The sequence below is a fragment of the Nyctereutes procyonoides genome, unplaced genomic scaffold (assembly GCF_905146905.1).
Source record: "Nyctereutes procyonoides isolate TBG_1078 unplaced genomic scaffold, NYPRO_anot_genome, whole genome shotgun sequence".
Lineage (NCBI taxonomy): Eukaryota > Metazoa > Chordata > Mammalia > Carnivora > Canidae > Nyctereutes > Nyctereutes procyonoides.
In genome coordinates, this window is record NW_026575132.1 from 15995561 (window position 1) to 16021830 (window position 26270).

The window sequence follows — 26270 nt, forward strand, 5'->3', positions numbered from 1 at the left end:
GGACGACGGCGGTGAAGAGCCAGCGACCCGGCGGTGCCAGGAAAAAAAGGAAAAAAAAAAAAAAAAGGCGGACAGGCGGGCAGGTGGGGGAGTGAGGGCGGGGGAGGGTCCCAGAGCAACCTCGGTCAGGACCGGTCCTCGCTCGGAGGCCCCCGAGGGCGGACCGGGTCATCCACGGCCCCGGCTGCTGGGCTGCACCCCGCAAGGTGCCCCGGGGCCCCCGCCCCCGCACGCCCCGAGGTGGAGGAGCGGGGCGGGCGGCCCCCAGGTCTCCCCGCGCTGACTCTCGGAGAGGAGGGGCCGCGGGGCCGCGCAAACCCTCCCCTCCCGGGCGCCCCTCGGCGCGGGCAGCGCGGGGCCCCGAGCCCCCGCCCGCAGACCGCAGGCTCCGGGACGTTTGCAGAGCCGCGGCCCCGCAGCCTTCCAAAGTTCCCGGGGCTCAGGCCGGGCCCGCCGCAGGGGACGGGGGGGGGACCAGGCAGCCGCGGGGGGTTTCCACCCAGCCGCCGACACCCCGGGGAATTCCCCCAGCGGGCCACACTCGCGAAGCCGCCTTCCTGCCGCCGATTTCCGCCGCCGGGCTGCAGCCGCGCGGCCGGCGAGGTGGGGCTCGGGCCACGCCTCCCGCGCCGCGCGGCGCCGCTCCGCTCGCGAACCCCGGCCGCCACCCCGCTCGGCCGGAGGCGCCCGAAGGCCTTCGGCAAGTTCCGCCGGCGGCGCGGGGGGGCGGGGCCGCTCGAGCTCCTCCGGGCCGGGCTCGGCTGTTTCCGTGCGCGGCCGCTGCGCACTCGGCACTGGGCGGCGCTGGCTGGCTCCCTGGCTGCGGCTCCTCAGTCGGCGGCGGCTGCTGCTGCCTGTGGCCCGGGCGGCTGGGAGAAGCGGAGTGTTGGTGAGTGACGCGGCGGAGGTGTAGTTTGACGCGGTGTGTTACGTGGGGGAGAGAATAAAACTCCAGCGAGATCCGGGCCGCGAACGAAAGCAGTGACGGAGGAGCTTGTACCACCGGTAAGAGGAGCAGGAGGAGGAGGCAGGAGCCGGAGAGAGCCGGGGGGACGGAGGGGGGACGGGGAGGCGCCGGACAGCCGCGCTCGGGGCCTTCCCCTCGCAGGAGGGGCCGCGGTAAAGATGGAGCCTCCGCCCGAGCCCCACAACATCGCCGCCGCTCGCAGCGAACAAAGAATAATGGCGGCGGACTGGAGCCAGCGGCGGCCGGGGCGGCAGCGACTCTGCCTGCAGCCAGCGGCGGCGCTCATGGCGGGGGGCGGCGGGCGGCGGGCGGCGGGCGGCGGGCGGCGGGCGGGGTGGGAGCCGGCGGCCGGGGGTGTGTGTGCGGGCGGGCGGCCGCGGAGAGCTGGCGCCCGCGTTCCCGCCGCCGAGCCGGGCCGGGCCGGGAGCCCGGAGCCCGGAGCCCGGAGCCTGGAGCCCGGAGCCGCCCCGGGGGAGGCCGCCCGCCGCCCGCCGGGCCCGGCCGCTCGCCCGCCCGCCGCCCGCCCGCCGCCCGCCACCCGCCGCGCCCCCGGCCCGACCCGGCCCGACCTCGCCCGCCCTGGCCCGACCTGGCCGGGCCGTCCGCCGGGGCGGCCGCGGGGGGCGGAGGAGGAAGAAGGCGACCGTTGAGGGCAGAGGAGGTGAAGGTGCCTGCCTTCCCGGGAGCCCCGGTGCCTGCCGTGCCCGCTCCGCCGCGGGAAGCGCCGCGACGTCTGACCTACTCTTCTCCTCTCCACTCTCTTTGTGCAATAAAGTTCGAAACCAAAGGTTTCCTCTCGTACTGTATTTTATTCGTGCCCTTTCCCCCCCCCCTCCTCCCTCCGCTCTCACCGCGTTGGGGAGAGAAGACTGTTTTCTCTCCTTTTCTGCTTAAGTTGAGATGAGGAGAACCGTGCTTTTGAGTATTTTTCACTCTCTCTCTCTCTCTCTCTCTTTTTTTTTTTTTTAAGACTCAGTAGTCATGGAAATGCATTCTTTTGGGGAGGAAGGCCGGGTGCGGGGGGGGGGGATGCAAAGAAAAACATTTGTCAAACTTTTGTAAAAAAAAAAAACTGTTGGGATCCTGTAAAAGGGAAGCTGGTGTTTGAAAAACGGTTTCGGTTTTAACCCTTTTCAATAAGGTAATGACAACCCTTGAGGTCTATCATTCTGAAACACTTCGCTGAAACGAGTATTAGCCGATGCACTTTTGTTTTACATCACTTTTTTTGGGGGGGGTGTGCACGGGGGTCAGCCGTGCCACCCGAGCTTGGGTCCTCTGTATCTCTCACCCCCTACTAGGTTTCCCACATATTGCTGTCGAAACTTAAATAAGAGACTGATTAATACTAATTCTAAAAATAGGCATTTAAAACTGTCCAGTGTTTGCCTCGCCTCCCATGCAGTAAGTAACCTCGGCACAGAAGTTGAAGCCACAAGCCTTTATTTTATTTTATTTTTTATTTTTATTTACTTTATTATTTTTTTTTTTTATTATTTCTTCTTTGCCTTTTGGGGAAAATGAACGACAGAAAAGTCACGGACACATTAAAGATTAAAAGACGGTCTTTAAAGGATCTGCAATATGACCTATTTAAATTTGTCATAAGCGTCCCAAGAAGTTAGGATTTTTATCCTAGCCGTAGCTCGCATCAGTTCTGCCTTCGAAAGGTTTGGTGTAAAAGATAACTTTGGTTGCCAGCTATTGAAATCTTTTCACACTCACAGCTCATTTCCTGATTTAAGAGTAAAGCCAAAACGGTTTTATTTTAGGTGGTGCGAAAGATGAACAAGCTATTTGTTTTGAAATTACTCCCTGTCATAGTAGGATAGCATTGTGATTGACGGGTTCGAGGATTCTTAAGAATAAATATGGTTGGTAATGTAAGCACTGTCTTTTGATTTTAATTTATCCGAGCCCCTTTTTTCAAAACCTACTTTACTCTGTTGTAAGTCCAGAAAAAAACACATTAGCAGTGCCATTGCTGAGAAACTTAGAGATATAGTCAAGAGTGTTTACATAAGGATTGGGGAGGTGATTTTATTTACAAACACTGAAGAAATTATAGTATTGATGATGCCACAGATTACTGTTTTTCCTTCAGATTTTCTGCAAGCCAGCACCAACCGAGCACAATAGTTTTCCCTTATGTGAGAATGTATGAGAGCGACTCTTTCTCTGTGAATTAAAAATATTTATATTTATTTTCTGGTGGATTTTTTTTCTTGTCTTATCCAAAAGAACTTTTAAGCTTTGTTTCATTTATAGATTCATAATCTGCACTTCTTAGCAATTTCAAGTGGAACTTTTCAAACTTACTAATTTTTGAACGTTCACTTGGAGCATGGTTATAATTATACTTATGTCACCTAGGGATCAGTAAATATTACAGCTAAATCTCCTTGTACCTTTTTTTAAATTGATACATGGATTCAGAGAGCAAATCTTTGACTCAAACTGAAAAATGTTAAAAGGCCACTTCTTGTGGAATTTAAAACAATAGTGCTACCTCTTTTTGAATGATTTTTTTTTTTCACATAAAAACCTAAGGAAACTTAGAAACCTGATTCATAAAATCATACCTTCCTTTTCCTGCTTTCTGAAATTCATTTTCTTGATTATATCTGATTAATAGGAATTTTCATTTTTATAGAGAAGTAGCTTTATCTCATCCTGAGTCATTGGGCTTTATTTTTTGAATATATGGTTATAGTAAAACCAAATATGTGTACCCCACTTCATCTTATTTTAAAAGTTTCTTTCATTTTTTTCCACAGTAGAAAAAATTAAACAATGCTTCCATTGTATCACTGAAATTTATAATTTTATTTATTCCATATAACAGCTTCCCAGATATGGTTATATAGGCTTGTTTATCGCAGGCTGTGTCAGTCTTACACACGTGTTTCTTTTTTTTTTTTTTCCACGCATGTGTTTCTTGATGTACAATGTCACTTCCAGTGATAGCTTCTTTATTAAATAGTATACTAGGTAGTCCGGGAATGGGGAAAAATGCAAGGGTTTTTTTTTGTTTTGTTTTGTTTTTTTCCTCACTCATGTGTGAACTCATCTCTACTGAGGAATCACTTGAGGCAACAGTTTGTGGTAATTCAAATATTTAGTTAGCATTTACTGTGACAGACAATGTAGTTGTGGAAAGAGCATTGGGTTGGGTTCACAGGCCTGGGTTTCGTTCCTCTTGTTGCCACTTACTATCATTCATGTGCCTACCCTCAAGAAATTTTGTGACCTGCGGAAGTTTCTTAATCTTTCTCAACCTTGGTTTCCTTATCTGTTAAATTAGAATACCACCTACTTTATAGGGCTGTGAGATAATTATAAGGTACCTCCTTAGGGACTCAATTAACGATACCTATTCATTTCTAAGCTCTATTTTAACTTCCTGGCTGTGAGACCTTCAGCAGATTTTTCTTCTCCACTCCTCAATTTTCTTGGTCACAGACGTACTATATGTACCTTCATAGAAATGTGGGTGTGATGTAAGTTAATACATATTAAATGCCCAGCATTTAACAAGTGCTCAGCAAACATTTCCTATAATTTAAAAAATTATTCATTATTATTGCATTTAATACACTTGGCCAGAAGCGGCAATGAATCCAAAGATGACTTACGTTGTTTTATCTCTACACTCAAGGAATTTTGGGGACATGATGACTAATCTAAGGCAGAATATATGTCATAAGAAAGCAACCAAAGGAGAGAACACCCTTGGTGAAGTAATGGAAGAAAGGAAGATTATGTATTTATATTTCCAGTTTTATTTTTCAATAAGTAATTCATGCAGATAATCCGGAATTCAAAACACATAAAATGTAATATAGCAGATGGCCATGTGATAACAGCCTCACGCTCATTCCCATGGCCCAAGTGTTGTCAGTTTCTTCTTTGTCCTTTCAGAGGTAATTCTGTTCCTTTAAAAGTATGTGCTCCCCACCCCATGCCCCACACTTTTTTTTTTCTTTTTTTTTTTTTCTGTATCCTGCTTTTTTTCACCTAATATGGGTTAGCCGCTGGTTTATATCAGTACATAGAGCTTCATTTTTTTAATGAGGTATTTCGTTGTATGGATGTACCTATATTTATTAACCAGTTAGTGAGCTGATTTTATTTTTTGGTCTTGTATGACCTTTTAACTAAGGGAATCTGTCATTATGCCTTTATTTCTTTAAATGAAAGACCAGTTTCTGACAGGAAGTGGTTATTTGAACTGCCTTACTGCCTCTTTAGCTCTAGTTTTTAAAAGTTTTAGTGAAATGATACAGATGTGCATGAAAAGGCAAGTTGTGTAAAAAGTTAATTCACAAAGTTAGTTCAGTCTGAATTTAACTCTCTTGTTGAGATTCCTATACCCGGAACAGACTTCTTTCTATTACTGCAGCCAAAAAAGTGTCTGTAATTTTTCCTTTAAATGAGAAAGAACATCCCCTGTAGTCCAGTCTTTTTTTTTTTAAGCAGACTATTTTCATGCGATAGTACTACCCAGTAATGCTGATTAGTGTACTAGCCTTTTCCCAGTTTTTTTTTCCCTTATATTCTCATTAACTTTTTCTTTGATGGTTTTCTAATATTTCTTAGTGTAATTATCAGTGAGTTTTATATTTGATACCTGAGTAGATAGCAATGGTAATAGCTAATAATACATAGATAACAAGGAAAAATTGAGTTTCACTGATATGCTTGTCTACTTAGACTTTACTGCTTAGATGATTGTGTGGTGTGTGTGTGTGTGTGTGTGTGTGTGTGTGTGTGTGTGGAAATCCCTGGTCAACCAATTGAACCAGTTAATACTCATTTCAACTAGAACACAAAACAAGTTTCAGTACGTCTCTTTTTCTTTCGTGGCTCATCTACGTAGCCTTAAATTATAGTACATTTTACATGCAGTTAGTGTGTTTATCTTTAAAATACACGTGCTGTGTTTTAAGTTGATTAAACTTAGAAAGAAAATGATATATAATAATCCAGCAGCAATGACACACATAAGTCTCTTATCTTTCAAAAAAACCAAGTCATTAAATGAAGCTGTTGTGGTGCATATCATTTTTTGTGTGCTCAAGTCAACAGTTATATGTGTGAAAGTTCTTAATGTAAGAATATTGCCTTACTAGTATTTTGAGGATTTACAGTAATTTATATAAAATATTGACATATTTGGTTTTTATCTGCTCAGTGATTAAATGTTTACAAAGGACTAATCTTTACAGATTTAGGGGGATGGAGATAATTGAAATCTTAAGGCAGAACATTTTCCTTCTGGAACCTATCTATGGACTACCAGGGAGTTAAATGATTTCTCACCATATCTTGGAATCCAGGAAATTGTCTTTTGTGGTGGGGGTTAAGATCATGAACTAATGGGACAATATGGTAATGTGAAAATGACTGTTTTCCTCTGCCTATTTTATATGCTAACTTAGTCATCATAGAAGAGCTTAATCCTGGCTAACTTTCTGAAGCTGTAAGAAAGGATGGTTTTAAACTTACTCTGTACTAATATCTGTAAGTGTCAGTTTTTGAGACTTGTTTGAAACTTGGATAAAGCGTAGCTATTGGATTTTCTTATTCAGAATACTTCTCTCTCCTCAAAATACATAAACACTCTGTTTTGTTTTGCATTCTTAGCTGTGCCAGACTTGGCCCTATAGAGAGATGTTTTGTTATATTTTACCTAGAGTTTTACTCACCTGTTTTCTAGGTTATCAAAAAGAAAAGGGGGGGAAAGATTAGTCATTCATATTCTGGTATTTATTCCAATAGATAAATAGAAGACACTCTTTTACATTTCCAATGATGAAAAATTTTACCTTTAATATATATTTAATCAGTTCTTGAGGCTAGTTACATGAATTTCAACTTTAAAGAAGTAGTACTCCTTGATAAACTTAAATCCCCAAGTTGCATAATCCTATGATTGAGGTGAAGTAATAAAGGAGTTTACCATAAATGAGATGGGCTATCTGAACAAAGATGAAAAACACTTATAAGTTTTCTTTCTGCTGTTGGATTAATTTAGGATCTCTGAATAATAAGGAGCAAGTTTTGGAGAGTAAGAGGTCTGAAGGATTGATAGTTTTTTGCAAAAGCAAGAAGCAAAGACTGACATTTTGTTGTAGAAGAGAGAATTAAGTAGGAATTTAAAATTGCTAAGAATGACCTTGGTTAAGAGTAGAGGGTAGATCTGAAGTTGACTTATACCAATGGTAATAGAAAATTTATTTCCCAAAGGTTAGTGAATCTTCTCTAAAACTTAAGAGTTCATTCTTAAAAAAAAAAAAAAATTCATTCTTCAATTTTAAGAGTATGTTTAATAAGCTGGTTATTTAGAATATATCTAATGAGTTGTTTCTAATGAGTTTCTGGTTATAATTATATGACAGTATAGATGTAACTAAAAATGTTTGTAATTTAGCCAAAGCTGAATAGCCATTATTTCTCAGGGCTGTTATCCCTGTTTGTTTGGACAATTGGCAGTAGGATTCAGAAATATGTTGTTTCTGCTCAAGTGAAAATTGTTATTTGTTCCAAACTATTTGTACTCCTAATGGAGTATCATTTCCTTAAAAGTATCGGTTAGCAGCTTTGTTTGCTATGACCAGTAATACTGATGCTTTGGTTTAATTTACTGTCACTTATCAGTCTAGTCATTTATTCCATGAACATTTATTGACCATTGACTTTTTTATAGTAAGTGAAATAATCATGAGAAAATTTATTCAGTTAGTAGTTTTATAGATATGAAATGAAGCATTATGCTAGTTGCTATAAACAGTAAAGCCTGAGTATGTGGCTCCTGCTCCCAGAGAACCTACGTACAGTAGTGGAGAGACAAAAGTAGTGTAAGAAAAAGACGTATGCATGGCACAATATCAGTTCTTCACTACTGTCTTGAAGGGCCGTAGAGTTTAGAAGAGGAATTTAATGAGGAAAAGTTTTATGAGAAAATATAAGTTGAATACTGAAGAACTGGATGGGTAGCGATTAAAGGGAGTCTAGGCCGTGGCAAGGACAAAGATGAAGACATGGAAGTAGAATGAGGTACAAAATCAAGAAATAACCACTTTCAGTGAAACATTTTAATTTGAAGTACCATATTTTGAGAATTAATTTGTTATGAAGAGCTTATTCTGTTTGTATGTGGATAGTGTATTACTCAAACTCTACGATGTTGGGGGAATTCACACTTAACAAACTTTTATCATTAAGGAAGTAGTAACTCCTTCATTTTTTACAGATGACTAAACTGAACCCTGGAGAGCTTAAATGATTTATTTGCTGGTAGAGCCTTTTCCCTGTGCAAGAAATAACAGTAAGCATAGTCATCACTGTTTTTGTAGCATTATCTTTTTGTAAAGGAAATTTTCCTGTTTCTAGCTTTATTAATGATTACTAGGATTTTTTTTCCTAAACAGTAATAGTTTAGGTTTATAAAAGTTCACTTGGAGGAAGTGTTCTAGCCAAGGTATTAAAAAATACATAAGTTTTATTATTATACTAAGTAGAGCTACATAAATAGGAGGGGCACCAGGCTGGCTCAGTCGGTAGAGTCTGTGACTCCTGACCTCAGGGTCATGAGTTCAAACCACACTTTGGCCATGGAGCCTACTTTAAATAATTAAATTTTTCAAAAATCTACATCAGTAGAAAGATTACCGTAAATAGCCAGCTCGTACTTTATTTTTTTCCATAGTCATTGTATGTCATTTTGAACCGGAAGTTTATGAGCTTAAATCATTATTAAATACTTATTTGGAGGGAGTTTATAGGCAACCTGGTCATAAAAATTAGTTTGTACTTACCCAGCTCTGTATGTGTGTATATATCTGCATGTATATCTTTATATATAATACGTATTTTATCTCTTGTTAGCTTGTAAGCTTTTTGAGAGAAAATTTCTTGTCTGTTTTATACTCTAGTGCCCATAGTTTTCGGCAGAACGCTTATTATGTAATAGGCACAGAAAATTTGTTTAATTTAAAATTAAAATTTGTTTATTTATTTGTTTAATAAATGATTCCCTCTTGGGAGGGTCATAACTTTGAAAGGCAGGATCAAATACAGTCCCCCTGTAGAGAGGTACAGATAAAGGAAGCAGACATATCTGCTTCAGACAGTTAAAACTTAGTGAAATACAGATTCATTTTTTTTAAGAGCCAAGGAAATTAGGCTCATTTTTCCATAGCTTAAAAAGAAGTTTTTCTACTTGGAGTTTTCATTAAGTTCTGATGCTTTACTAACACTTTTTGCCTTTGAGACCTGAGAAATGGCATGAGATTGTATTATTAATCAAAATGACCTTATCAGAAATCACTAGCAGGTTGGTAAAAAAAAAAAAAAAAAGTACATCACTGATTATACTTGATGATGATTCTTTAAGGAATAAAGATAAAGATACCTAAACTTGAAGTGAATCTTTCATCAAAACCGTACACAAAGTCTTTGCTGTTGTCTGCTTATTATTTATTGGCTTTGTAGCTTTACCATGGCTAATTTGTAAATATAGTCCAATATATCCTTGGTGCCTTAGGTGTGCTTGGGCTTTTTCTAGCAAGCAAAGCATAATAATGTTTAGCCAAAAAAAAAAAATTATATATACACACACACACACACACACACACATATATACATATACATATATATTACACTTAGCATGTGGCTTAATTGTCCATGTGGTTTCACTGCCAAATATACAAAGAATTCTTCACATTTTGTAATATTGGAGGCTATGTGGTATACCTCTGCAGTCTTGTAAATTTCTTGCAAATCTCTTCACATGTCTAGTTCTCCATCTGTGAAGTCAGAGCTAAAACCAAGATTCCTGTCTTATGACTTCTCCTGTAACACATGCTGTCTCATTTCAGGAAAAGTGAATTGTCACTCTTCAGTGTCTAATTTGTAAATAATTCACGAAGAATAGCATTTCAAAATTTAGTTCAAAACAGATCTGTCAAAGTAATAAATGTTAACTCTCTAAACACACTTGGGTATTAATTTTCCACTTGAATGTAGTGATTTTCACGTAGTCCCTCGGGTTTAAATATTTAACTTGAGGGCATAACTTTTGTGGATCCTTAGAGTTTTAGCATTGAGCTAGTTTATGAATCAGAACTTAAAATTTGAAGACAGTTTCACTCCTTAGTCAACACAGAAATTGCTTTTCTATAAGTAACTGCATGTAGGAGGTGTATAATCCTTTTTCCCTTAAAAAAAATTTAGCTTCAAAAAATCCATTTAATAGAACTTCATGCAGGAAGTTTATATAGGATCACATCTTTGAAATGCTTAAGGTGTAAAAAGCTGTAAACATAGTATTGGATGGGCGAGAAAGGAAAATAGGGAGGGATAGGATAAAATGTTATCACCTAAAATAATGCACAGTCATGGTTGCTGCCTTGCTAAGCAACACTGTTTGTCTCTTGGTGACCAGATACATGAAGCCTTATTTGAGAGCCCAGTTAAGTCAGTCTTACTTAAATACATTTTGCCAGTACTTAGAAAATAATGACTTTGATTTGAGAAAGCACTAAGCTTTTCTCTTGAAAGTTACTGTAGAATTAGTCACATAGGATGGCTATCATCATGCAATGTTTCTATAAATCATGTAACATTTTTCTAATTCAATTCTGCTAAATATTTCTTTGAGAACAATGTCTTGTGGCACATGCTACACATTTAAAAATAACATTAAAAATAGCATTCAGGGGATCCCTGGGTGGCTCAGCAGTTTAGTGCCTGCCTTTGACCCAGGGCATGATCCTGAAGTCCAGGGATCGAGTCCCCCGTTGTGCTCCCTGCATGGAGCCTGCTTTTCCCTCTGCCTGTGTCTCTGCCTCTCTCTCTCTCTTTCATGAATAAATAAATAAAATCTTTTAAAAAATAGCATTCAAATACTGTGGTAATCCCAAAAGTGCAATAAATTGTAGAATATGAATATTGAACTTAAAGCAGTCTCTGATTTCAGTCCAATGAACAAATATATCAGGGAATTAATTTTATTAAATAACCTTGAAAAGTTTCCCATTACACTATGCTGCCTTTTTTGGTAGTGGTGGTTGGGTTATACTGATACCTACTATTAACACAAAGAATTTATTAAAATATATAAGCCAATTTTTAGGTTTTATTTTTGTCTTAAAGTGTTTAAATCTCATCAAGTTCAAATCACATAATCAACTTCATGTACAACTTTTCTTACCTTTCTATAAAACCTAGATGAGAGGCAGAAGTATGGATTTGTTCTAATTAAGGGAGAAGGACCTTGGTAGGAGCACAGAGTAAACTTTCTGAAAATTCTGTCAGAATTTATTTAATAAAGACAGATTTATTTTAGTTTATCACACATCCGTTCATATTCTTTCTCAATCATATATAACTTCATTTTGGAAGGGTGTGATTATTCTAACTTAATAAAATTTTAGAGTTGAAGTCAGTATCTGTGTTGTGTTGAGAGGTGTGTGTGTGCATATATACAAAGTTATATGTTATGTATACACATACAACATTGAATCTGCTATTTTCCTTTCTGGTTTTAGTGAAGATATGCTAAATTTAATACCAAAAGACTTATTAGCATTAGAAATCTGGAGCATTGCTAAATTTCCAGTATTGATGGCATACATCTCAGTTGCACTAGATTGAGCATATGATAAATGACAAGTATTTCAAAGTTAACAACCCCCAAAAAATGTACAGGGGGAAAAATAGAGGAAAAAAGGCAGTGCAACATAGTTATTGATGCTTGGAAATCCAAAGTCTGTAGTGTAGCACCTGAACATTTTGTTACTTTCTTTAGTAAAGTAATCATAACACTTAAGAAAATTAAGACATATTGGCGTTGTTGAGAATATGTTAGCAATGCTTCAAACGTTTATCCTAAAAACTAAATAGGTATAAAATATGTACAGCATATTCTTTATCACCCAGGGATGTTTCTAGGTACACTTCTGCAAAATATTTTTAGCAATATATTTGTGACAACAAAATAGTCCTGTAGTTTTATTTTTTTTTTAATTTTTATTTTTTTATTTATGATAGTCACACAGAGAGAGAGAGAGGGGCAGAGACACAGGCAGAGGGAGAAACAGGCTCCATGCACCGGGAGCCCGACGTGGGATTCTATCCCGGGTCTCCAGGATCGCGCCCTGGACCAAAGACAGGCACCAAACCGCTGTGCCACCCAGGGATCCCAGTCCTGTAGTTTTAAAATCATGTGCCCAAATGTGCATTTTGCTATGGTTGCCCTGGATGGAGACTATACTTCTTCTAGTGTGATTTCCATATATCCTTGAGCTTTTGAGTTTAGTTGGCCACTTGCTAGAGTGCAGGGAGAGGTTTTTTCCTTATTTATAATTAAGGTCATTTACATTTTTAACAATCACAGCAAGTATTCATATGTTCCGTTAGTTATGAGTATATTGTCCTTCAGTCAAAATTCATAGTTCATTTCCCTGAATATGGTAGGTATTCATCTCATCCTAAACTGGAATAAATTGGCCATAGATTTAGGAATTAAAAAGTAAACTAGGTTTTCGGGAAGATGGGTTTATTTTTATAAACATGAACCTGAAGAGAATCCTAAGATTTAGGATCCTAAGGACTGAGGTACTTATTTCCTAAAGGTAAAAATAGTTCAGGAAAAAGAACAGAGTGAAGATCTGTACCATTCGTTCCTTTTGCTTAATAATTTTTAGCAAAAGTGATGATACGGACTTGCATTCTTGTTTGATGAGCTTAGGTCAACTTGGTAGAGCCAGATATGGAAATAGTACTTCCAGAAATTGTTCCTGATTTGGTTAGTTCTGTATAGGTATTGAGTAGTGAATTTAAATGCTCTTTTATCAATGAGAGTTTCACTTGTTAGCTTTAAAAATACTGAAAACCTTCCAGCATCCTTCTCAGCTTGCTTTATTTATTTATTTTAGAAAGTGAAGGGGGGCGGGGAGGAAGAATAGAATCTTAAGCAGGCTCCACATTTTAAGTGGTGCTAGATACAGGACTCCATCTTCCCAACCCTGAGATCATGACCTGGGCCAAAATCCAGTCAGACACTGAACTGACTGTGCCACCTAGGCACCCCTGAGCTTTATTTTTTACAGGATACTTCTCACCATCTGATTTATTATACATTTTACATACTTTTTTTCCCCTGTTCCCACACACTAGAATGTAAGTTCCACAAAGGCAAAGTTTTTTTAAAAACAAATTATTTTGTCTATTTCTTTTTCCCCAGTAATTTGATGGTGCCTGAGATATGTCCTCAGATATGATACCCTATTACAAGTATAATGTATATAATGTGAGTTGTTAAAATTGAAGATATTGATGGTTTTATGTAGTTAAAAGGTGAATTCTTTCAGGATATATGGCTTTATAGAGCAGAAGTAAAATTCACTGCAATATAAAAATTCTAAACTCAATAACTTTAAAGAGACATCATTCTCAATTTTCATTTTGTCCTAGGAAGTAGTTACTGATTAGAGTGACTATTCTGTTATCATTTGTCTTTTCTCCTTGCTTGTGTACAGAATCTGACACCAGCCAGAAATTCACTCATTTCTCTAAAGGCATACTAATGTAAGCCTTTGCTCATACCATTTTTCTTATCAGAAAAGTTATTCTTCTTCCCTAAATTTATGATGCTGTGTCCATCCTCAGTGCTTCTTTGGAATTCCCCCACTCACTTGACTATTGCAGAACATTTTCTTTTCTTTTAAATGTCATGGAACCACTCATTTGACACTTTACTGAGAGGTTTATCTAAACTACATTTTAAAGTTTTAAATGTCTACTGTCTTTTCTACGTAAAGGGTACAAAAGTGATACAGCCTTAGTTAAGTTCCTTGAAGCTTTCTAAGATGAAAAGGAAAAACTTCTTTGTCCTCTTTAAATTTAAGAAAAGAGGCTATAAAACTACTTAATAACAACAGTTGTGACCAGAGCAACATAATGAGTAAAAGAGATGCTGTCCACTGTGCAAGAGAATCTTTATTGACTGGTAGTCTGGTGTTGTAGCATTTTCTTAAAGTACTGTTAATTGTCTCAAATTGTATTGCATTCTCATGATTTTATAAATCAGTAAGTGGTACTGACTCTGTATTAATCCAAGATCAGGAGACTGGGTGACCTATTCTTAGTGAATCTTTTTGCTTTTACTGTATGTATATATATTACTGTAGAATAAAATGAAATACTTCATTTATTATATATACTGTTAAGTGCCTGCATAATTATGTGCATTATGTGTGTATACGTACAGCTGGTGGTGTCATTTCCTAGATCAGAGCATTTAAAATTGGAAGAGCTCTTTCAATCTTAGTTTTTACAGTTAAGGAAACTGAAACACAAAAAGTTTAATTTTTCAATTTTTCCAGTGACCACTTGGTGACAGATCCAGCTTTCCACCAGGTGTTAGGCTCATTTTCCCCCCTATTCACAGCAGCATTGTTTATTCTCTCAAGAATAATACTAAGAATCACTTCACTTTTTAATTTTCATATTAAAGGCACAACTCTCAAAAGCATTATAGCAAAATGATACATATCTTTGTGAATTGGGAACCTGATGCGGGACTCGGTCTCTAGGATCATGCCCTGGGCTGAAGGCAGCGCGCCTCTGGGGCCGCCCATTTTTGTTTCTTTTAGGCATGATACTGTTTAGAAATTTATTATGAACTTACTGTTTCCAAAGGATTATGTTTTTAGAGATAAATCATGAAAATCCCCGATCTTAAATATCAGTATCCCCCAAATTTTGTAGTTCTGAATTACCGGAATCAATATCACCAGTCGGATCAAGAATCACCAGTCAGCTAATACTACTAGATTTTCAGTGATTTCTAAGTAAGATCCAATCCAATCCAGGTCCAGTATTTGTAGAACATTCCAAGTTTATATGTACCTGATCTTTTACTTATTTTATAGTAGTATTCGGTCTTTTTTTATTTTTTGTATCCCTGAAAAGCATTCATTTGTGTAGTGAATTAAGAATCTTCTTTCTTCAAACAACTTTGGAAACCCACATATTAGCTATAGTAATTGATCCTGTGTCTGGATATTGCAGTTCTGGCTAGACTGCCCCTGGGTTGATAGAAAAATTGAAGATTGTAGATATGATACTGTAGTATTTCTTCTCTCACCACCTGAAGATATAAACAGAAAAAGGGCAAAAGTTTTCAAAGTCCAAAAAGAATACACCCACTTTAAATGTTAGTCTAGTTGAGAGACTATTTTAATACCTTTACAGTACCCAAAAACAAAAAAGAAAAAAAACCTTTACTGTAAGAGCCAAAAGAATAGTGGCTATTTTAGTTCAGAGAGTTCCTCATCTGAAGCAAATTGTTATTCCTTAAATAATTCTCACTTGCACTTTGAGAACAAAGCACTTTGAGAATTTTCTGATAAAAGACCGTATTTGTGCTGTTGCTTTGGATGTTGATCACCTACTTGAGCTAAGAGTCATAAAAATTAAGAAGGCTGTTCCCTTATATGAAAAAGATTAATGAGAGAAATGATAACGCTTGAATGAGAAATGATCATAAAACCCTGACATAAAATTAATTAATTAATTAATTAATTAATTTAAAAACCCTGACAGTTTACATGAGAGGATCACACTTTGTTGGTGATTTTTTTAAAGCATTCTATCTAGTTAATGCAAATCACAGTCCTGTTTTTAATGTGTCCTTGTAGCTACAATTATTTATGTTAACTAGTAGTTTTGTTTATTATAATAGTGTCATTTTTTTTCTGCAACAAAAAATTATGATGCCCTATACCTTAAACATCAGAAAAAATAAGTAGTCCTGATACTGTATAATAAACAAAAACAGAAGAAATGCTATCTGTGCTGGAGATTGCCTTTAATCAAATGAGGAAGTGAAATATATAAATGACAGCACAAGTTCTAAAAACAAAAGGTGGCCAGGAGTAAAATCTCCTAAAAATGGTGGTGTATACTCTGTCTACAAAGGATGTATTATGATCACTTTGTATTTGTTTTTGTTCTCATTAAAAAAAAAATAAAATAAAATAAAATAAAATGATGGCTTAGGGAGAGGATGAAGAAAAGTTTCATGGATTTCTGCCCTTATTTAGTTTGACTCTGTTCACTTTTGTCCTCTGATGGACTCACTTATTACTGAGATGAAGTTTTCTATTTTCATATGCCATTTTCTTGCAGACAAAAAATCTGGACATTAGGATACATAAACTATAAACTATTTTGTGGTGATGTTGCTTGTTATTTTTGATGTCTTAAATTTTTTAGTTTAAAAGAGCACTGATTGTTAGTATGTAACTCAGTTATCATAGGTAATAATACAATGATTTGATAATTTTTAAGAATAGTATTTTTACTTTTTGGAAATGTGGAGTAAACGGTGTAGGCAAAATTTAAACAAAACTAATAATTTCATATAAAAATACCTAGGATTTAAAATTGTTTTTCAACAGGTATCTCAGAATCCTGATTGAAAGAAACATAGTTTTTGGTTCATAGTTTTCAAAATGTTATTCATGACTTCTGGTATTAAAATCTTTTAAATTGTGCAAGTAATCCTGAAATGGTCCTGATGGGAAGAAAATAAAATACTAAAATATGTGAAAAGTAAGAGTCCTTACCCTATCCAGTTCCATCCTGTTCCACCACATCTTCCTCTCCTCAGAGCCACCACTTATAATTCAGTATATACCTTCTCACACTTTTTTTTGATGCATATACATGGGACACGTTTTACAACAATTTGCTTTTTTTTTTTTTTAACATAAGCAGAAATCTCTTATGATATGTTCTGTGACTTGCTCTTCTACTCAGTTTGTCTTGGAAAACTTTATATGTCATTACATTACAGCTAGACTTCTCTCTTTTTCATTGCTGTAACTTCTCAAATGGTCTTCGAATGATAGTTTCCAGGTTTTTGCTATAGTAAAAAATTCTACAGTGAATATACTTGAACATATATCTTTGTGAACTAGTCAATAATGGAATTTCTTATTGACTAGTAGTTTCTCTGTATTCTAGATGTAATTCTGTCGATTATGTCTGGCAGATGTTTTCTCATTGTGTACTTGTCTTAGTGTCTTTTGTCATATGAATGTTTTAAATAATTACGTAGTCAAGTCTGTTGATCTTTTCGTCATCTCTTTTGTGGATTCTGTATTGCGAAATTATTTATACTCCTTTCCACAGAGATATTTTTACTTCCATTTTTACTTGTCACTTGTAAAACTTTATAGAACCCTGTGAATCATGGCAAAATGTATTAGTATGTGATACGTTCTGATGACATGTAGTAATCACATAAGGATCAGTCACAATTTTGGTTATCAATTTCAGAGTTATAAAATAAATCTAATAAATTCTGGAAAAGAACTGGGGCTATTGTGTTATTTATGGAATCACTATAGGCAATCATCACTCTTAATAAATTCATTTTTGACAGGTAATATACCAAGCACTAAATGATAACAGTAGTACACAAGTAAAAAGTAATCCCTTTTATTGTGAATCTTTTAGACATAATTATCACCAGAAGTTTATTTCTGTTATCAGAAAGAAATATCTCATCTGCATGTAGCTGCTGCTGCTAGGAATTGTTCTCCACTAACTTATGCTGCCATTTAGTGCTAGATTACCCAACAAATAGACTAGCAAAGTAGGGCCCCAAAGTGAAAAAGAACAGCCTTGATTAACTTACTCAAAATTTTATTTCATGTTTGTGTGCATGTGTAGTGTTGTACACTGTACATGGGGTGAGGAGTCAGAACACCAAGATTTGCAGTGTTTGGGGCCTCTAACTGGGCCCTGTGGCTGTTTATCCCACCTTTCTATCTTGATACCCCACAACTTGGGCTGATTTTGTCCTACCCCCAGTAATTTCCCGTGGAAGTAGCTTATAATTTTCTACTTCTTCCCTGTAAAAGGAGGGAATACCCTAATAGGAATTACCATGAAGCCAATATTTCATAGACCTGGCATCAGCTCTCTTCTACTCTACCTTCTCTCCATACCTGAGGAGTACAATTTGAAGAAATTAGAATTTTACTGGCACCCTCCTCCCCTTGTTAATAGGGGAGATTTGTGGAAGAAAGGAATCCCTTCTTCCTTCTAGTTGGAATAACAAGGGAAAAGACAAGTTTTTTTCTTTTAACTAGATTTCGAAGTACATTTGCTAACCTAACGAGCACATGTACCTATTTATAACCTGAAATTTGTGTTTAAAGTCACAAAAGCACAAAGCACTGTAGTGCTTGTAACACTCTTCCATATTATTGTAGGTAACTAAATGACCATGGAATCTGGAGCAGAGAACCAGCAGAGTGGAGATGCAGCTGTAACAGAAGCTGAAAACCAGCAAATGACAGTTCAAGCCCAGCCACAGATTGCCACATTAGCCCAGGTATAAAATACATGGAGAGATTCCAAGTTACGTCTCTTCCAAGAGGAATATGTTTTAGACAAAAGGATTTAGTTTTCATTGCAGAGATATGCATAGAATGAGCACAGACATTCTTAGAATATCAAAATTCCTGTTTACTTAGTATATTAGCATAATTTTAGAAATGATTCAGTAACAGAACAGAAAAATGTATTGTTAAAACACTAATTACCTATTTGTAGTGACCTGATTCAGAATAATGACATTTTAACTAATGGACAGAGATTGTCTCTCTTAAACAAGGGAAGAATACCTGATAAGGTAACTGCCTTTTTTTTTTTTTTTTTTTTTTTTTTTTTTTTTAATCACACAGATTTTTCGAGGCATGGGAATTTAGATAACCTGACAGGTTAACTTTTCTATGTGCTTAAACCAAAAAGTAGGATAAGCAAATAGATTGACACACAAGTAAATTTCAAGAATGATAACGGGTTTTTGTTTCCTATATCTTTTAAATATAATTCATGATTCCTTCTGTTTGTCTGTCTTAAACATTTCTATCTCTAGAGTTATATTCTCTCATTTTTATTTTTTGTTCTGATGTATTTTTCCTCAAATATTTTATTAACCACTAATTGTGTATATATGAGTGAGAAAGGTAGTTAATATAAAAACCAAGTAACAGACATAAACCTGCTAGATCAGAGTATCATATTGCCTTTTTCTGATAAAGGCTTCCGGGAGAAAATAATTCCAGCAGAGGTTCTGGAATGTTGAGCTTCGCCTTCCTGAAGAATTTAAACGCTCTCCTCAGAGAGTCCCTGAGCAAGAATGGTTCTTGGAGAATCTGTGGCTAAACATAGATGGTTACTACACTGAACTGAAGTATGGCCCAAATACTGGATCTCCAGCAGGGATATAGTCAGAAGGAGTGGGCTGCTCTATGTTTTCTACTAAGAGTACTAGGGCTGACCTCCAACCCTCAGGGGAGAGACAAAGCAGAATATATCTGGGAATGAAATAAATACTTGGATAAGGCAGGTGCAGGAAAAGGGGAAAGAGCCAGGACTTCATCAGTACATGGTCAAGGCAAACACGACAGATCAGAGTCTGGGCTCACACAAGCATTTGACCCTCTGGTAAAAAGAAGGTACAGTTCCAGAAGGAATCTTGGTGCTGACAGCCCTCATACCTGTCTCTTGGGTGGCACTATCCTGTCTGCTCTGGTTGTCCTCTAAGTCTGCTATATAATGCATTCCTGGAAATTCCTTTCCCTTTACTGTCTTTCTGTTATTGACTTTGTGTTCTTGATACAGTGAAACGTTTTCCAGTGGTTTCTTAAGCAAGTTTGGGTAAAAAAATTATTGGTAAAAATATTTTTTCTTGGGCACTTGGGTGGCTTAGTTGGTTAAGCATCCCACTCTTGGTTTTAGCTCAGGTCATGATCTCCTGATCGTGGGATGAAGCCCCACATCGGGCTCCACACTTGGAGAGTCGGCTTCAGATTCTTCCTCCCTCTCCCTCTGCCCCTCCCAGCTTTATTTTATTTCTCTGGTATCTTATTTCTCTCTGTTCACAGTGCTTCACTATTTCATTATTAGGGTCTTGGTTCGGATAGTTTTTATCCATTGTGCGCTATATATATAGTTAGTGGGCCCTTTTATGGTACAAACTCATGTCTTTGATTCTGAGCAATTTCTTTAAATTATTTGGTTGAAGGTGTTTTTTCCTCTCTCTTTTTCTCTAGGATCCTTGTGATCTAAATGATATACCTATGGGATTATTTCTCTAATTTTCTCATCTTTACTGCTTTCCATCTTTTTGCTCTGCTTTCTGGGAGATTTCTTCAGCTTCCTGTTCCAAAAAGTTCCTTTTGTTCTTTGAATGGTCCTTTTGTGTTTTAATAGCATCCTGTTATGTTTTACAAAGGCAGTATTTTCTGTCATCTCTGAGAATATTAATTAGGTTTTAAATTTTCTTCTCCCCACATAGATTTTCCTCTGTATAGCTTTTTGCCCTTCAATTTGTTTTGGTCTCCATCTTTTATATTAGAAACTTTCCTCGAATGTCTTAGAATTTGTGCTTGTCTGTTCAAGTTTAAAGCAGGTAACCAAAAAACTGTATTGGAAGCTCTGGATGTTTTTGGGGCCTAACAGCTATGAATTACGAGCTTCACCGTAGGGTGATTATGGCTTTCCCAATGTCAGTATCTTTTAAGTCTATTTAATTTAGCCCCTTGTCATTGGTTAGGTTCCTGAGGGAAGGCCTTCCTAATCCCTTACTTAGGGGAAAGGCCTGGGAGCTAAGAGAGAGAAGACTGGAGCTTAGTAACTCCACTGCCAGCAGTGTCTGGTATAGGCAGTCAGGAGACCACTATCCAGAAATTAAATCTCCATTTTTCTGTCAGCATGGGGTAGATTAATTATTATTCTACAAGGAGTGTGGGGAGGGGATCCAGTTGCTTCTCAAAGAACCTTCAACTAGCCTTATTTTCTCAGCCTCTCTTTACTCCGCCTTCCAAGGTGTCTTAGATACTGAGCCTCTTAAGGATTTTATGGTGCAAATCAGGCTTTCCTTGCTTCTACATCATGAGTTGGCCTTTTGAGATCTTCAAAGTCCATTACCATTCATCCATCTTCCCAGCATCCAAAACTATTACTCTCATCTCTTTTCCCACTCTTTGCTCATGTGATTGGACCTGTAAATACAAAATCAATTTTATGAAATTTAATTGGAGATTCAGAAAGGAGCAAAATAATATCCACATGTTTAATCTGTCATCTTTATTAGGCAGTCCAAGAACAATGACATGTTGTTTGAGTTTTAGAAAAGCTAGTTTTCTATTCCCATTTATATAGTTTTTGTTCTTTTTATTCCTAATTACAGAATTTTTTCACTTGCTCATCCAAGTCCTTACCATACACATTATACATTTTTGTCATAATTTCCTATCATAATTTTGATAGCTGGTATTTTTTGGTTGTCAGTATTTAATACTAGAAAAATATAATAAAATTGTCAAATCTTAAGATTGTAGTGATTTGAACAATGAACAGAAAAAAATTCAGCCCAACTAGTAAAGGAAGATAACCAATCTAAAACAATAATGCAAAATGCCTCATTTTGCTTTTGGAATTTACAGAAGTTTTTTTTTTTGTTTGTTTTGTTTGTTTTAAGTGCGGGGCTTGAACTCACAACCTGGAGATCAAGACCTGAGCTGAGTTCAAGGGTCATATGCTTAACTGACTGAGCCGCAAGATGCCCCTACAGAATTTTTTTTTTTTAAGTGGGAAGGAAAAAAAATAATGGTTTTGAATAAGAGACTGTAAATTTTTATGGATTTAACTAAAGAGGTAAAAGGATGATCATTCCAACTTTTTCTAATAGGCAAATATGAAAACCTATATATCCAAAAAATGGAATTTATTAAACAAAAGTGTAATTTTTATTATATAGCCATTAAAACCACTGAAGAAAATTGTTAATGGTATGGAGAGAGATTTATAATGGATTCAAAAGATAAATTAGATTCCATGATAGTGTATAAAAATTGAGTGCATATATGCACCTTTCAAAACACCTACATCTACAGCAAAAATATTAACAGTGATTAGTGGTAAGAACATAAGGAATTTTTATCTTACCTTGTATATCTGTACCGTTTATAAAATTACAGTGTTAGGAGCTGTTATGTAGAATGATCAGGGTAGAAAAGGGATTAACTGAGTTAGCTTCTCACATTTGTTCTATAAAATAGAGAAGAGGATATAATAAATGCTTGAACTATCAGAAGAGCTTTTGTATGGAAGTAAGAGTAGATACTCTGAGTAACTTAATGTTGTGATTCTCAGACTTTAGTGTAGGGGAAGGTGTCCTTAGGTTTGCCAGGAGAGTCCGACTTTATAAACAGGTAATGGAGGTAGTCCATGAACTACATTTTGAGAACCAGATAAAACTAAGCAAGATTTATAGTGGCCAGAGAGAAAATGATTAATAAGGAGGGACTTCGTAACTACCCAAAGATGGATGCTTACAGTTTTAACATCAGCTTTCAATAAGGATTTTCCCCCCAACCCTCCGCCCCCAAGCTTCACAGTCAGATGTTTAACTAACTGCTGAACAAATTCAGATATCCGATCAGTTCCACCATCCACCTTCACCCCAGCCACGCAAAAGCTTCTCCTTACTTCTTGTGTTCTTGGTTTTGGTTGATGGCATAGTTTACCAATTCTTATACAAATATGAAATATATGGGTCATCCTGGATTCCTCTCTGACCTCCTTCAAGCAGTCATTCATAATATCCTTTCTAGCCTGCCTCCTGAATTTTCATTAAATCACTTCTCTCATTTTCCCCCCATCACAACTAGTGCTTTATTTCTGGGTTCATCATTTCACCTTAACTACTATATAAGTTTTCTCCTAAGTCTCCTCTTCTCCACATTTTTCTTTCTCTTAAATAAATGTTTTTCATACTGCCACTGAAGTGATCTATTTGAAATGCAAATCTCACCATGATATTCCAGAGTTCAAAAGCCCTTCAGTGCCTTTCTCAGTCTCCTCAGGATAAAGTGCAACTTCTTTTATGTAACATAGATACGGTTTTTCATGACTAGCTAATTCAATCCTGCCTACTTGTTACAGTATTATCTTGCCCCAGTTCATAATTCATATAGTAATACCCTTATGTGGTCCAGTAGTACTGACTGTTACTCATCCCTCCTTCCCTGAAATTTTGTGGCTCTCCCCTAGGAGTCAAAATACAGCCTAATTTGTATTCTTTGTTTCAAATTCTTATTTTGCCCTCCCTTCCTCTTAGGTGAGGTTGGGTAGCTTTCCTCAGTGTGTTCATTTTTCTCCTGGCAAGTCTCATTACTTCACTGGATTATATTTATTTGTGTTCTTTTTCCCCCTTCTTTCACACATACCCCAATAATTTCCTTCATGTTTATAGTTTCAGTTCTGACATTGCTCCTAGCATGTGGGTCCCCAATCACTGTTTACCGAATGAGCAAAAAATGTTGAACCCCTGAGTGTGTTCAAGCAGGAACAATAAATACCATCGGATAGACATATGACATAACAGCCATTTGGACCTGGATATAGACTCCCTAAAATTGCCTTCTTTGTGCCTCAGGAGAAAGTAATATTTCTTATATTCCCTGAAGTCTGCTCTTTTATTCCTTCCAGGAGAAAACAAATCCTTAAAATACAACTATTATATAAGTTTGATTGGGGGGCGGATAGAAATTGTCAGTTTATAATACATATTAACACTTTCTCACTAATAAAGGCATACTTGTAATTAGTTTAAAAGAGAGAACTATGTATATTTCAAGACGTGTATTTGTTCTAAACAGTTAAGTTTTGCCTAAGTTGGAGAACATTTATATTTTAGAATATGAGTAACAACACATAATAATATCCTGAAGACATTTATATTTCTTCAAGCTAGCATATCTCTTGACCTTGGGTAAGTTATTTAATCTCTTGAGCACTTGATATTCTGTCTCTAAAATGGAGATAATCCTTATTATAATACAGTCTTGATTTCTTCGAAGAGCAAAATGAGAAACCGGATATGAAAGCAGGTAGGAAAATGTAAAGCACCATACAATTAAAGTGTATTTAGTAATCAGAGGAAGTCTGTGTTATACATTTTGATATTACATTAAAATAGTTTTTGTCACATAAAAGGATTTGAAAGGGAGGGGCATTTATAGTCTTTTTTTTTCTTCTTTTTTTGAGAATATTAAATTTAATCATTAGTTTCTTTCACACCAATGAAATACTTGTCTAGCAGAAAAGTCATCTTTTTCCTGCTAAAAACGTTGCTTCATATTGAACATGACTACTCTTAAGGAGGTATCTGTGATGGTAATTTTTTTCCATGTTCAACACCATAGGTATCTATGCCAGCAGCTCATGCAACATCATCTGCTCCCACCGTAACTTTAGTACAGCTGCCCAATGGGCAGACAGTTCAAGTCCATGGCGTTATTCAGGCGGCCCAGCCATCAGTTATTCAGTCTCCACAAGTCCAGACAGTTCAGGTATGTGTATAAAAAGTTCTGCATCTACTTTCATAACTGTCATTTATAGCCATATCTCTCTCCTTTCATTAGTTATGGAAATAGGAACATACCTAGTTCAGAGTTTATTTTGCTTTACAGTAAAGGAGTATGCTGCGTCTGTATAGTCACCTTATGTATAGGTACATATGTACACAAGAACAGATATAAGAAAAAGACTTTTTCTTAAGCTACAGAAGAAAAAAGAGTTGATTGGGGAAGATCATTAAGTCCATGGGATAAAGTGGAAACGTTTGAGAAAGACTAAGGCTAATATACCTTAGTTCAGGAAAATTGAGATATAAAAATAATAACTTTGTAATTATTTTTCTAAACATGCAATTGGAAAAAATAAACCTTTGTCAAAATTAATAACCTTACCTAAGATATTACTTAAATTTGGAGATCATAGAAAGCATTGTGTAAAACCACCTATGTCTGGGGGCATAAGTTAGAGCACGTAACTTTGAAATAATGATATATTCAGGGATTACACTGTGCATGTTATCTCATTCTTTGGAGAGATTGTTCCTTTGGTGTGAATCCAGAGGGAGTAAAAGCATGTAGAGCTCTGAAGGTGACTACTCTACTGAACTATAGGGAACCTAGAGCAGTACACATCTTTGCAGTGAGCTTATTGAAAGAAAAAAAAAAAAAAAAGACTTGAACGTTCATTCAAGTAGGCCATAACCCCAGCCTCCCATTTCATATTTTTTGCTTCACAGTCTTCCTGTAAGGACTTAAAAAGACTTTTCTCCGGAACTCAGGTGAGTCCTAGGTCCTAGATTTGGAAGGAACTATTTTTAGAAAGGAAGGTGAGAAATTATTCTTTATGTCATTATCCTTCTATAAACATGCAATTTAAGGTTTGCGTAAAGATCTTAGAGATCTTCTAGGTCTAGGCCAAACTCATTACCTGCCTTGCTTACTTTCCCTGTGTGGCTTTTCTCCCCCAAATGATAGTCCAGCATTACTTGAATGCTTTAGCGAAAGGAAGCCCTGTCTCCTGAGGTAACCGATTTATAAAGAGGGTAATTGCTAAACTGTTCTTCCTGTGGTGAACCAGAATATACCTTTCTAAAACTTCGACCTAGTGGTCCCAGTTCCATCTTCAGAAACTAAGTAAGCATATTTAATTGCTTTTCTTTTGGGCCACTTCTTCTCCCTCATCTGCACCATTCCTACTTTTAAAAAAAATGTTCAGCTAGCAAATGTCTATTTTTCTTTAGCCATTTATTATACAGGGTAGCTTTGATTGCTCTTTACTATCCTTGCTGTCTTCCTGTGGATAAGAGCTGTTGTATTTTCCTTGGATATGGTAGCCAGACTGATTGATTTTTGTAGAGGGGAGAAGTGCTTCCTTTGTCCTGGAAGCATTCTGTTAATGTCCTCAAAGGATATACTCGATTTAGTCAGCCATATTATACTATTGAGTCCTTGAGCCACTGTTACCCACCTCTACTTCATTTTGTCCTTATGCTTTTGGTTTGCTTGGACATTTATATGGAAGAAAAAGAAAAGAATATTTTCATGTAAAAACATCATCGTGTATGAATTTCCATACTGAAGGATACTTTGAATGGAATTTGTTACCAAGATGGAGACAGTGTTGTCCCAGTGAAAACTGAAGAATTTGACATTTCTGTGGAATCACACTGAATGAACAGTAGTCTCCTATCTTGTGCCTCAGTTTTTGTTTCACTGAGTACTACCTTACTGTTTTCTATACTATGCCATTACTTACTTCCCACTCATATTGTCATCTTGGTAATAGTGGAAAGAATCTGATCTGCTAGTCGGGAGACTTAAGATTCCAGACCTTACTTTTTTTTTTTTTT

General features: G+C 37.4%; 2 protein-coding genes across 5 annotated transcripts in view; one reads left to right on the plus strand and one right to left on the minus strand.

The window, feature by feature from the left end:
- The first annotated feature begins 810 nt into the window (after window positions 1-810).
- The window catches only part of CREB1 (cAMP responsive element binding protein 1), a 62609-nt gene continuing 37149 nt past the window's right edge, over window positions 811-26270 (plus strand). For 2 of the 4 annotated variants that reach the window (XR_008667029.1, XM_055345578.1), the window contains exons 1-4: window positions 811-1005; window positions 18262-18383; window positions 24268-24414; window positions 25158-25199. Coding sequence is in view for 3 of the 4 variants with exons in the window: in XM_055345578.1 (XP_055201553.1) it covers window positions 18270-18383; window positions 24268-24414; window positions 25158-25199 (303 nt within the window). In the remaining variant the exon portion in view is untranslated. The remainder of the gene's footprint in view (window positions 1006-18261; window positions 18384-24267; window positions 24415-25157; window positions 25200-26270) is intronic. The other 2 variants (XM_055345579.1, XM_055345580.1) reach the window with 2 other exon arrangements.
- Window positions 20965-26270, minus strand: part of METTL21A (methyltransferase 21A, HSPA lysine) — a 63226-nt gene continuing 57920 nt past the window's right edge. Inside the window, exon 4 of the mRNA XM_055345589.1 lies at window positions 20965-21060. Within this exon, the coding sequence (XP_055201564.1) occupies window positions 21047-21060 (14 nt within the window). The 3' untranslated portion in view covers window positions 20965-21046. The remainder of the gene's footprint in view (window positions 21061-26270) is intronic.